At 37.3% G+C, this 13,962-nt stretch overlaps 1 protein-coding gene across 1 annotated transcript in view; it reads right to left on the bottom strand.

Moving 5' to 3' along the window:
- The window catches only part of LOC122796778 (macrophage mannose receptor 1-like), a 2,090,270-nt gene that overhangs the window by 1,789,955 nt on the left and 286,353 nt on the right, over positions 1-13,962 (bottom strand). The window contains exon 5 of the mRNA XM_044065506.1: positions 4,446-4,559. Within this exon, the coding sequence (XP_043921441.1) occupies positions 4,446-4,559 (114 nt within the window). The remainder of the gene's footprint in view (positions 1-4,445; positions 4,560-13,962) is intronic.

Genomic DNA, 13,962 nt, shown 5'->3' with positions numbered 1-13,962 from the left:
GTTTGTATGGAAGTAGTAAAGAAGCTATTGAAGTTATTGGCTATTAAAGAGGGATTATCAGGGTCTAGATTCTGTGGGTTAGGTGTTACTATTTTACCTGGGGTAAGTAGATGATTGATAGTAGACCAGAACCTTTTTGGTTCTTTTTTTGTGGATTGCTGAAGTTCTACATAGTAGTTCTTTTTGTCTGAAATAATAGCATTTTGGTTTTGTTTCTCAGCTCTCTAAAGGTTTGATAGTCTGTTGGGTTTCTAGAGGAGCCATTTCTTCCAAGATTTATTTTTAAGCCTGATCTTTTGTTTAGTATTAGAGGTAAGCCAGGGTGCTGTTCTGGTCTTTATTCTAATGGTACGACTTGGGGCATGGTGGTTTAGGATTGTAAGGAATGCTGAGTTGAAATATTCTATGGCTTTGTTGAGAGAGAGGTGCTTTAGAGGGTCCAATTGTATTGTGAGAGTTCTGTTTGAAATCTTTGGGGATTAAATTGTTTCTTTGAATATAGTGTTCTATGTGAGGTAGGTAAGTTTTGATGAGTTTTAGCTCTAATGACATATGTGAGGGAGTGATCGCTAAGGTCATCAGGAAGGATGCCAGTTTTGTAGCTTTGTGAGGGGAGTTTGTAAGAACCCAGTCTAAGGTGGTTTCTTTTTGCTTGTTTTATTTATTCTAGTGGCACTATCAATTAGTTGTTTGAAACCAAAAAGGTTTAAATGGGAAGTCGGGTTAGCATTGTTACAAGATTTCCAGTCAATGTTAAAGTCTCCAAGAAGTAGTGTTTCTTGGGGGAGGTAATTTGAGAGTTGTTCAAGAAGTTGTTCTAATGTGGGGATATTATTTCCTGGAGGCAGATAAGCACAAATGATGTTTATTGATTTAGTAGTATTAATTTGAACTCTAGAGCAGATTATTTCGACATTATTGTTTTGGGTAAGAGCAAGGTCAAGAAGAGTAAGCTTCAGGTTAGATTTATATAGGATAGCTACTCCACCTCCTTTCTTGGAGGTGCGATCAAGTCTAACAATGTTATATCCAGGTGGGGTAATTTCATTATCTTTAATAGATGGTTTTAGCCAGGTTTCTGATAAGCATAGAATGTCAAAGTTGTGTACTTCTAGTAGGGCGTGTATTTGACTAACTTTATTACAGATACTGCGTATATTTAGGTGGGCCAAGGATAGTATGTTTGTAGTTATAGTTGATGGAGGAAGGAGAGCTTTTATATGGTGACTGTGTGTTTCAGTAGTTGTAGGTTGAGGGCCTGGATTGAGGGCCTGGATTCATACTTATTCTGACTGCTGTGTGTTTTTCTATAGAGGTCTCTGACTATTCTAGAAGTAGCAGTGGCTATAGCAAAAATAAGATAGCTATAACATTATAAACTGTGGCCATCACTGTCAGAACCTCATATATTGGCACATCATGGACCAGTAGATAGTGGACCAATACCAGGTGGACATAGAAAACATAAAACAAGTTGAACTGTCACCCACAAGTAGAATCAAGTGAGTTGTACAACTTAGATATGTCATTGACTGGAAGGGCATATACCACATTAACCATTTTAGCTGCATTGAGCATTCAGTGATCGACAAGAGGAAAGGTTTATTATAAAAGACATTAGCTACAAAGTCAAATTCAGTAGAATTACATAAATATATATATAGGAAAAGTGCATACCCCCAAATTTGTAGTTAATAAAAATTGCTGAATATTGGGATAAGTGATCGAAAAAAAATGCTGATCACAGGATGACGTAATTTTTTGTGGGAGGGTGCAGTAAAATGGGGAAAGGGAATTCCCATTTGTTGTGCAGTCTCTAAGTTGATATGCAAGCAATGATGCCCAAAGGAGTTTGTATTACTGTTTAAATAACATATGCCCAGGAGTGTTCTAAGGCCTGATGCTGCAGGCAGAGGGCCTCTACACCACTGAAATGAGTGGAAAAAAGCCAGGTTTAGCAACTTCTCAGACACACACACACACACACACACACACACACACACACACACACACACACACACACACACACACACACACACACACACACACACACACACACACACACACACACACACACACACATAATCCTTGATCTGTCTGCTTCAACCCCCCCACACACACATTTTTCCTGCTTCTTGCTATCCACATTTATGTATTTATTTATTTATTAGTTAGTTAGTTTACTACTTCATAACTCTTAACATTTAAAGGATCAATGATGATGGAATGCCTGCTGCAATCATCTGTCACTTGACTATCTCTCACTCAATCTTCTTATGCTTTCATGCATACACTTGCAGACAAGCACATGCACGTGCATATACACACATTCTTCTTCATTTTATTTATCTGTTAGTTTAATTTTACAGTCTCTAAACAGCAAAGCACTGCCTATTGAGCATAACAAATAGAGGCCATTTGCTTTTTAAATGTCAAAGCTTCATGGCAGCTTAATATATTGCTTGAAGAGGTAAACTCGTTTTTGTTCTGCGATCAGGGTTTAATGTACAGTAAAAATGTAATCTTTTGTAGTTCGGGGGGAGTTGCTGTCACGGATCTTTCCCTCAATCTCATATATATATATATATATATATATATATATATTTATATATAGATATTTATATATATATATATATATATATATATATATATATATAAAAAATATATATATAAATATATATATATATATATATATATATATATATATATATATATATATATATATATATGTGTGTGTGTGTGTGTGTGTGTACATGTCATAATTGGACACAGGAGTGAACCAGTATCTACTGCCAATCATTAGCGGACCGGAGTTCCGCTGTGGCGGCCCCTAACCGGAAAAAGCCGAAAGACACAAACAAACAAACTGTGAACCAATATTTCCATTTCTAAATGGTACAGAAAATCTAGGCACAGAAAAACAAAAACAAAATAATTCTGACTTTGAACTCCCTGTCAGATGCTTTAAATACCATTGAATGTCAATGTCCTCTGGTACACTGCAACATGTGCAAAATACAACAGTTAACGATTGAGTCCTGAATGTCATTCTTGTAAACAACTGACTGAACTATACACAAAAAGGCCAGAATTTTCCTCTTACTAACTTCCTGGAACCTTGTCAAGACTTTTAATTTGTCCGCTATTTGGCATTTAGTACAGAAACTGATGATCATACAACAAATAAGACATTTATTGTTGTACCACGTCCAAAAACCTCATACTTTGGCTTCCATTCCATATGGAAAACTACTAATAATTAGCAGACTATGTAGTGATAATAATGATTCAAAAATGGAAGCAATAAAAGCCATGAAAATGTTCTTAAATAGAGGATATGATGAACAAATAATAGTGGACAGTTATATGAAAATTTATGAAAATTGTAATATGAACAGAGAAATGAAACATAGGGATAACATAGTAAATAGGAATCTAACAATAGAGAATAACATCATATTTTTTGTTACTAAATATAGTCTTTTCGGACAGATTTAATAATATATTAAGAGAATATTGGAAAATAATTGTGGCAAGTGCCTTGCGTGTCTAAATTAGAACTTAGAACATCCTATTAGAGGGGGCGTAATATACAAGATTTTCTAGTACATAGTAGATATAAAAGACCAAAAGAATTGATAAATAGAAATATAACAAAACCAGGCACTAGTCCTTGTGGCAGATGTTCTGTTTGCCAATATATAGTACCTACATTCCACCATATCAATGGAAAGAAATTTCAAATACAAGGTTGTTTCTCTTGCCCAACAAAGGGCATAATTTATGCAATAAAATGTTCATGTAAGTGTTTTTATATAGGTGAGAGTAAAAGAAGTTTAAGCGAAAGAATTAAAGAACATGTTAGGGATATAAAAAATAAAAAAATGATAAGTCCTGTAGCAGATCATTTTAATTCAGTACATAGAGGTGAAACAGATAGTTTAGCGGTAACAGTTTTGGAACATATTTCTGTGCATTTTTCTGGTGAAGATTTATTGAAATATTTATTAAGAAAAAAGGAATCAATTTTTATAATGAAATATAACACTTTGCAGCCCACGGGCTAAATAAGGAATGTCATTGTCAGAGTTTTATTTGATTTTTATTGTTGAGTTGTTAATAATGTAGATTTTGCTTTAAATATCTTAATTAGCCAATTGATTAATTGTATTGGATTTCAATATAAATAGGCATGCTGTGAGTATGCATTTTACTCTGTAAATGCTGTTACGGCCAAGGCGCTAGGAGTTTTACTGGTGAAGTTTTCACTGTGTTTTTTATTGTCAAATTCGCTGTGGAATTAAACAGACTTTCATCTGGAAAAGGTGTTACTGGTTTTTACACGTGGTACAACAGTTTTCTTTCTCAAGTGTGGTTTTGTTAAAATAAGACATTTATATTTAGATTTAAAATTAATCTGGCAGAATAAGTTAACCAGTACATACCTGAAGCCCAGTTTAAGTATCGGAATGGTCCACCATCGCTCCACTGCCAGCCAGAATTGAAATTCAAGCTGTTTAGACCTATCCATAATGGAGAACTTTTACCAGCCGTTAAACCTAGAAAACAGAAGAAAAGAAACATAAGAGACATACAGCTTGATCACCTCAAGAATCTACAAAGGAATATGGGACTAAAGTCATAATATAGAGAAGGATCACAAGTAACATATTATCTTAATACATTTACAGACTGATAGGCATTCATGGCATGCCATGACTTGTTCCTTATTTAATGTACTTTATGTGGACATGATAGGCAGCAGAATATACCCAGGCAGATATCATCTTACAGCATGTATAAATGAAAGCCATTCTTGAAATAAGTATTAGATACACGACTGTACATAATTAGTAACATGGCATAGTAAAGTAAAGTGCATAAGACTTTGGGGAAATATGTATAAAAATAAAGAGAATGTATATATGTGTGTGTATATATATATATATATATATATATATATATATATATATATATATATATGTATTATATATATATATTATTATATATATATATATATATATATATATATATATATATGTATTATATATATATATTTATATATATATATATATATATATATATATATATACACACACATATATATATATAAGAGAGAGATTATATATATATATCACACACACACACACACACACACACACACACACACACACACACACACGCATGCACACACACACATACACACACACACACACACACACACACACACACACACACACACACACACACACACACACACACACACACACACACACGCACACAGTCACACACGCACACACAAACAGACAAAAACACATAAAGAGAATACGACAAATAGCTAGGCAGATGTAGCAGAGAAAGTAGAGTGAAGTAGAATGGAGCAAATGAAAATATTGCACATATTTTAACCAAATGTAGTTTGGCCTTATGAATTCATAACTGGTGAATCCATGAATAAGTCTCCAAACTCAAAATGTGTCAGGAAAAAATATTTGCTTATTTATATATTTTATTTTCTTTGCAGTTAATGTTGTTCAGCTGGGCAGAGCCCATTTTTCATGAAGGCCCAATGAAAGAAAAAAACTCTAATAACATTTTTTGCACAAAGCAATACACCAGCTGTTATGTACATTAGACTTCAAAATGGATTGCCAAATACCACATCTCAAACTGCTTGCAACATGGCCTTAGAATATCTTCCCAGTGACTTTTTTCCATTACAGTAAAGAAACCCATGCATTCACCATAGTGACAGTCATGTTAAGAAAAGTTCTTGTCTTCTGTAACCAAGAGAACTGATGCCATATGCATGAAGACTCATTGGCAACTTACATTTTTTCCCACATCCCAACAATACTCTCCCATCCCACCATACAGCATACATGCTAAAGCCTACACTTTTAATTTTCTGTAGTACTAATAGAAGACAAAAACAGAGTACAGAAGGAAATAAAAATCCAGATGGGGTAATGAAAAAAGATATATTGTACAGGATAGATTGTCTTCTTAGAGAACTATTATTATGATAAGTACACAAATTCCTATCTGGTAAAGAGTGGCTCATCTTGAGTAACCAACAGGATGGAGTCTCCAACTAATTACACTGGAGAATGACCCTAATGAGAATAGACCATGGACACCAGTGTTTCCAACACAAAGACTAATACCTTGGATATTACATTCAGCTTATACACCCTCATAGCCATCTTAATGAAAGATCAAGTTGCAATTGCACAAATGTACAAGTACACTCAATATTTTTTGTTATGGAAAAGACAGCAAATGTAGCAACTACCCTAGTGGAATGAGCCCTATTAATCTGGACAAGTATCCTCAATGTTTTTTGTTATGAAAAAGGCAGTAGATGTAGCAACTGTCCTAGTGGAATGAGCCTATTAATTGCAGTTAAGGATCATTGATGCTTCATAAGGAAATATTCTACACAACTGGCTAACCAACTGCAAAGGCTGAGCTTAGACTTTGCAAAGGAGATAAACAACTGATAGTCTTTGCAGAAAGGCTTGGTCTTGTCTACAAAGTATCTTAGCTGTATACAGACATCCATGCATCAGAGAAAGTATAAACCTCTGTTTCAGTACTGTGGAAAAAAAAAAGCAGGTTGACAGACTGCTTTAAAACAGACTATATAGACACTTTTGGCATAAAGGGAGGATTCGTTCTATGTACCACCCTTTCCATGTAGATCACTAGGTAAATCGGCTTAACACTGAGAGCCTACAACTCCGAAATCCTTTTGGCAAAAGTAATGACCACTAGGAAAAGGTTTGTCAATGAAAGGTTCATTAAGTCTGTAGAGGTAATTGGTTCAAAAGGAGGAAGGGTGAGCTGTCTCTTAAATAAAGTAAATCTGCCATTATCGAACAGGATCATGAATGAAATGCCTAATATGAACAATTCAATGTAATATTGTCTTGAAATCCCTAAGGGAAGAAAGAAGACTATTCCTGAATGAAAATTCAAAATGGCAGCAACGTGAACCTTGGTGAAAGAATAAATGAAACCTATAACAAATATTCCAGACAAGAAACTGAGAAACAATGGGCTGAGCCTGAAAAAGAGTCCAATCTCTTACTAGAAGTCTAGATAGAAAAGTGAGACCACATATCTCTGTAGTTCTTCTGAGTGAAAGGCCTCTGTGAAGATGAGACAAGGAAAACTGCTCTGTCCAAAAAAGGTTTGCTGGCTGTCAGTGGAACTGGAGAAGCTATGCTGGAACTTTAGTGATTGAAGGTCATTATACGGTTTGATTGATGGGTAAGATAGCATCATCATGAAGTGATACATATAGAATGGTTTCTTAAGTGAATGTGCTTTGAGCAGGAATCATGTCTGATGGGGTCAGTGTTGACTACAAAGATAACTTTGACCTTGTGAATTCTGACTTTTGGATGAATTTCACCATCAAAGGAAATAGGGGGAAAGCATAAGAGAGAGAGACCAGGAGACATTATGTGGATGACAGCATCCTTGTCCAGACCACTTACATTTGTCTGATTAGAAATGCAAAAAGGTCACACACTGGTCATCCACAGAAAGAACACTTTCCTGGATATTGAAAGACCCAGATATGAATCAAGGAGCATTGATAAGCAGAAACTGATCCTGTCCATTAAGGATTTTTAATTTATGAGAATGAAGTTGGGAACCAAAAAGTAATGACATTTGATGGCCCACTGTCAGACTTTCATGGTTTCCTGACAAAGTAGGTTGGACTGAGTCTCCCCTTCTTGTTGCTGTATCGGACAATGGCCAAGTTGCCTAAGAGGGTTAGAATAACTCCTTAGAGTCCCTGAGGCAGGAAACTCTAAAATGCCAACTACATAAGGAGAACATCTCTCATGTCTAGAATGTCTATGAGGAGAAGTGATGACACCTATTGTACTGCCCCCAATAGAATAGATTCATCTCTGTTGACTGATGCCTGAGTATCCTACATCCTGCCATAAAATAGTGGAGGTGGTCAAACTAACACAGAATATGTTACCTGTAAACACTATATAGTTTGAGTGAAAGGGACAAAAAGTTGAAACTATGAGGCCACTAGATCTAGTCAGCTCACTGTAATACTGTCATGTGGCACCACATCAGTTACTGTTGTCATACGGTCAAACACTCTGAGTCAAATCCCTGCCTGGCACAGTCTAATATGAGTGAATGAGCACCATAACTTTTATGCAGGAGAATTATCCTGCATAGACTTATTATCTGGAGTGCAGTGCACTTGATAAACACTAAGGTTTCACCTAGAAGAAAGTGAGATTTGCAAGGTTTGCAATGATTCACATGAAAAGGAGCAGCTGGAGTAAAAACTCTCAGTATTCTAACAGCTCTATTAATGAGGAAGCAGCTTTGAGTCAGTTATCTAGGCAGGCAAAGATTCCAGCCCCCAGTAATGTCAGGAGCTGGTACAATGTGCATATCTTTGGTGACCACCCACAGTACAGAGACGAATATAAAGGAAAGGAGCCTAAAATGATATTTACTGTAGTCAACTTAGAATTGTAAATAGCTCCTGGACTTTTTGTGATCTTGAAATGGAGGCAGACCTCTTGGAGGTCCAAAAAGCGAATACAGTCTCCTTCTGACAAGCAAGTAAGGACAAACTTAACAATGAACACATGCATGGTTTCTTTTGAAACAAGGAATTAAGGTCAGTAAATCCAGTATTGGCCTGATGCTTTTGTCTTCTTTGACAAAAAAGAATCTGGAATAATATACTGAGACTTTTTGTTTGGTTAGAACATTTTATATTATACCTATTTGCAAGATGGTGAGAACCTCCTTCCTTGTCACTTATTTCTGATGGTGTTGCACATTTATCAAGGGTAATGAGGGGGTCAGGGGAGGGGTAATAAGGACTGAGTATCTCCTGGCTATGATTTCCCCTCACTTCCTTGTTCCTGGCTATCTGCTCCCAAGCAGAGTAAGCTAAGATCCCCCCCACCAGCTTCCTCCAAAGTGTATTCATTGTGAAAGTCCTCTGGACTACTGCTGTATGCTCATAGACTGACCAAGTCATCTCCAAGAGCACCAGGAAACCTTACCTTTGAGAATAATCTGCTGGGAATTGGTCTTGAGGTTATCTATTTCTTGCGGCTTCCATTTTTAGTGACAGCTTTTGTGTGCCCCACTGGAATCACATACATTTGATACTGCCTCACCTGTGTTTTACTAAGAGAATGCAGTGTAGGGTAGAATGTTGACACCCACAGCAGTAAGGGCTTTTCACCTTTTTCTATATTTATAAGGCATTTTTGCATTTCCTATAAAAGAAGAGACCTGAAAAAGTCAAGACTAAAGGATTAACTTTATGTCCTCAGCAAAGTCAGTAAAATGAAGCCAGGAGTTCCACTATGTGACAACGTCAGATCCTGCAACCAATGCAACTTCCTAATCTGCACCATTCTTATGCTTTAGGAAGAGGAGAAGGTTTGTTTCCACAACTTCTACTTAAGTGACCTAGCTGATAATTCAATATCTGTTGCATTTTAATAATCAATGAAATGCAAACTATTGACTAAAATGAGAAACAATATATTCCAGAAAAACATGTAAAACAGCCGAAGTAAACTCCATCACCAGGATTTAATAAAATCCATGTAGGCATAGTTTAAAGCCTACACAGAAGGTACCTTGGTCATGCACAAGGTTCCCCCTCAATAGCACTCCATGCATACTAATGAAGGCATGTTACTGAGGGACAACCATGTAACATGGTTACTGATCAGTGTAGGAAGTGTGTTACTGTGTCCGGAGATGAGTAACACACCCCCTACACTGTTAAAATGCAGAAAAGCAATGTAAGGATATGTATTAAAGATTTTGTTTTTATGTTGGCTTGACGAGCACAATGGACACATGCCAGACATCTAAAAATAGAAACTGGATACATTTACTGATGAATGCAAAGGTCAAGTTTAAGCATAGCTGAGTGGGTTGTGTGGTATGGTGCGGTGCTCAACAGTGCTTAACGTAGGTGAGAGATATATATAAAAGTATCACAGCATTTTACACATCCACATAGCCAACTGGTTAGAGTGACAACCATAGGTGTAGGGTTTGAGTACAGAGAAGGGTTATTAAGCATTTATTTTCCAAATAAAAATTATGCCAATTATTTTTAAATCCTGATGTGTTGCATTCAGCTAAACTCCACTAAGCCCTGCTAAGCCATGCCAACCACCACTTAGACAAGATTTGTTTTAGCACTGCTTGGCACTGAGCAGCTCCACTTAGCTGGTTTGCGCACTGCTAAGTGGTGTCAAGCACTGCTAAGCATTGCTAGTTTAAGCACTGCTAGCAGAGCTCAGCTGATTTATACTGTGCTAAGTGGTGTGCCACATTTTTAAAAATTTCCCAGTGGTGTTAAAGTGTGGAAAATCAGGGTATATTAAACACACTATGCAGGAATACTGTAGAATCCATTGGAGTTCAACCTGTAAGGATACTATGGCAGGTGTTGGAGAGGGTATGGGCTTTTGGGCGCAGCAGTGGAGCATTGAGGGGTCCAGGGTCATGATCGGACTCCTAGTCAAAAAACAGGAAGACTGGCTCATACAGGGTGGTTACTGAAGCTCTGAGTTCAATGTGGAGGCCTGGGACTGGCTGGCAAGGGACCTCACCAGTGCAACTGGTATCCCCCACACAGGTGAGCAGTGTCGTCACCATCACAATGACCTGAAAAGAAGGAAAGGGGCTGTCTTGGATGCCTGCATCCAAGAATTTCAGGTGGGCAGTGTTCCACAAGTGTATAGGTATGTTTACCTGTGTTTCACCAATATTTAACCGTGAATGTCTGCTAAACTGCTATGAATAATGGTGTGCTTCTCCCCCGGCAGCTGCAGAGGTGAGAGCTCACAGTGTCGAGGCACACTCAGGAAACCTGGCCAGGTTCCAGTATGAGTGTGGTGAGTATGGATGTAACTTCCAATCTATAGTCATATAACCAAGAAAGAGTAAAGCATTAACTGTCATTAGGTATATAAACAGTTCTCATTGTGTTATAATGAATGTGATCATAAACTTGGACTACAATAAGTGACAACTGCCAAATGTACTGCAATAAGCAGGAAAGAGTAAAGCATTAACTTGATTAATTAAATGAAATAAAGTGTCTATCACAATAACTGTGAAATTACAGCTGTATTGCAACACCTGCATTACATTAACTGTTGGTCTGTAATAAACTGTTGTGCAGTACTTGTGGAAAGACAGCTGATATTTCAACCCAGTAACAATATATTGTGTACATCTGCAATTTATTTATTAATGTATAAGCTACCTAGTCTCTCTGCCATGATTGCATTTCATGCAGCTGTGTCCAACTGTCACTGTACTGTATTATAACACTACAGTGTTAGTAGCAGGTCATATTTTGTTTCCAGGTTAGCTCTAGGACACAAAATCAGTCAATCCGATATCAGTAGTGACTCAGTAGCTCAGTTTGTTAAATGTTGTGTACGAAGAACATTTTGCTAGACACAGACCAGGGTTCAAATCCAGTTCCGTGAACTAATAACTATTATTGAATTACATATGTTATGATGACAGATATTCTCTCCATAGGGACTAGTGATAAATGGGTGAGATGGCCCATAGTTTGTTTAAATATTTGTTTGTTCAGCTGTCACAGACTGCTGAAATCATTCACATGAATGTGCTATTTATCTGCACAATAAAGGTAACAGGTTCAATAATAACAAACTATAATAAATTAAAAGAAATAAAAAATGAGTAATAACAGATATCATTCTCTTCGCAGGGACACAGGTAAAAGGGTGAGATAGCTCATAGTATGTGTAAATATTTGTTTTTTCAGCTGTCACACACTGTTGAAATCATTCTCACGGATGTGCTATTTATCCCACAATAAAGGCAACAGGTTCATTAATAACAAAGTACAATAAGATAAAAGAAATAAAATGTGTAATGAAGGTATGGCTGTATTCCTGGAGTGTCTTGTAAAAATTGATGCAGTCAAATACTACATGTGATGCATACGTCCCCTGCAGTCAGTGATATTATGTACGATCCCCATGCCTGCCAAGCATGGCATGATAGTTGTGTACTATCTGTATTGTACACATGCATGTCTCTCAAGTGTCACTCTGTCATGGAATGTAATTGCTGTTGTGTAATCCTTCTGTCACAGATGTCATCAACATATGATTCATATGTCAGTATCACATTACTTGTACATTAGTCCACAGTACTCCTTGCTATTTATATATGTCCACTTGATGTGCAAGTGCTCTTTGTAGTTGTGTACCTGCAGGTGCTACTGCTTGGTCCATAGTGTCCCTTGTGGATAGCTTGAGAGGTATATATGTGCTACAGCAGCTACAGAGCACATTTACACATAAAGAAAGGACAGACCAGTAGAGTAGATAGCATTACTGTTGTCAGCTATATAGCCCAAGATGGTATTAATGGACTGTATTTCTCTCTCTTCATACCCCTTATCTTCACATAATTATTACTGTTATATACTGGTTATGGTTTACTATTAACATATGTTGTTCCAAAAACTGTGTTTTGTTAATGTTATGTATTACTATGGTTGCATATTAACATATCTTGTTGAATTACCTATTTGGTTGACCTTATGCTGTAACTGTTACTGGCATGCTGTTCATATACTGACTGTTCTGGTATTTATTGTTGTGTTTCACATAATATGCATTTAACTGTAATGAGGTTATGTACAATGTTCTGGCATGCTGTTATTACTAACAATGGTTTTATTCATAACTCACCTATGTTTATTGCTCTACCTGCATACCCAGAGCAGGTTTGGGTAGGCTGGTTCCTGGTGATCTGCCTACCTTACCTCAGCTGGCCATGGCACTGGTTACCAGCTTATCTGGGACCCAAGCAAGTGGTTCCCCCTCTGCTGGCCCTGAACCACCTTTGGGTGGAACCAGCTCAGGCGACAGGGCCTGGCCCCCCTGGAAGCAGGGGAGGAGGGGGTTGTCACCCAGGATCAGATACCAGCAATGGTGCACAGGATTGTCCATAGGCCTGAGGTTGCTGGCACCCAGCCTCCACCACAGCCACCTTTGAGGCAGTGAAGAGCAGTGTTGACTGCCCATGGGTGGGATCACAGTCATGCTGCTGCCTCCTGGAGGCACATGCACCTCTAATTCCACAACACCCTCTCCATCCAAGTTGTCTACCCTCCTCATGTGTCACGCACCACCCCTGTATGCTGTCTTGTCTGTCTTGCCTGTCTGCAAATGCACTCTCTCCTACCAAACTTACCTATATCCCTTCCCCAACATTCTACTTATTCTCTCTTAAAAAAAGAGCACCTGTCTCACAAAAATAATATTGCCCCATATATAGCTCTCCATTTCTCACATGTGTCCACTGGACACAAGTAATTATTACATTACTTAATCAACAGTGCATTAAATATTGCACTGTTGTGCCATGTCATTGGCTAATGAAAGTGCAACCCATCTCTTTTGGATGCAACTAGCAAGTCTGATTCACAGATTGCTGCACAGGCAATTACCTGTCTATTTAACCAAAAACACACAAAGGTGGAAATAACTGCTCCAAAACTCAAAACACCACCATGACCACTGGATGCCTCAGAGACCTCTTGGAACCAATAAGGAATGCACCAAAATAGTGTCAAACAATTTTATTATGCTTTTGTCAACCAGACTTCTTCAGAATAAAATCACAGGGATAAAACCTCTCTTTTTATATAAAACTAATTAATAAATAAAACAATCAACTAATTAAGACAATCCACTAATTAAGACTCTTAAAGCACTTTAAGAATGTCCACAGTTTTGCACCCTACATTTGGCACGGTTTCACAAAAACATATATGTCTGGTAAAATACTGGCAAGTCATTAAAGATTGAGGTTAGAAAATCATGACAGACATTTGAGTGTCACATTTCATACCATCCACAAAACACATGCTAA

This window comes from Protopterus annectens, chromosome 3.part0 (assembly GCF_019279795.1).
Source record: "Protopterus annectens isolate FY-2018-M chromosome 3.part0, PAN1.0, whole genome shotgun sequence".
In the NCBI taxonomy this organism is placed as follows: domain Eukaryota; kingdom Metazoa; phylum Chordata; order Ceratodontiformes; family Protopteridae; genus Protopterus; species Protopterus annectens.
The sequence above is the reverse complement of the archived record's forward strand: the minus strand, read 5'-3'. Positions and strand labels throughout refer to the sequence as shown.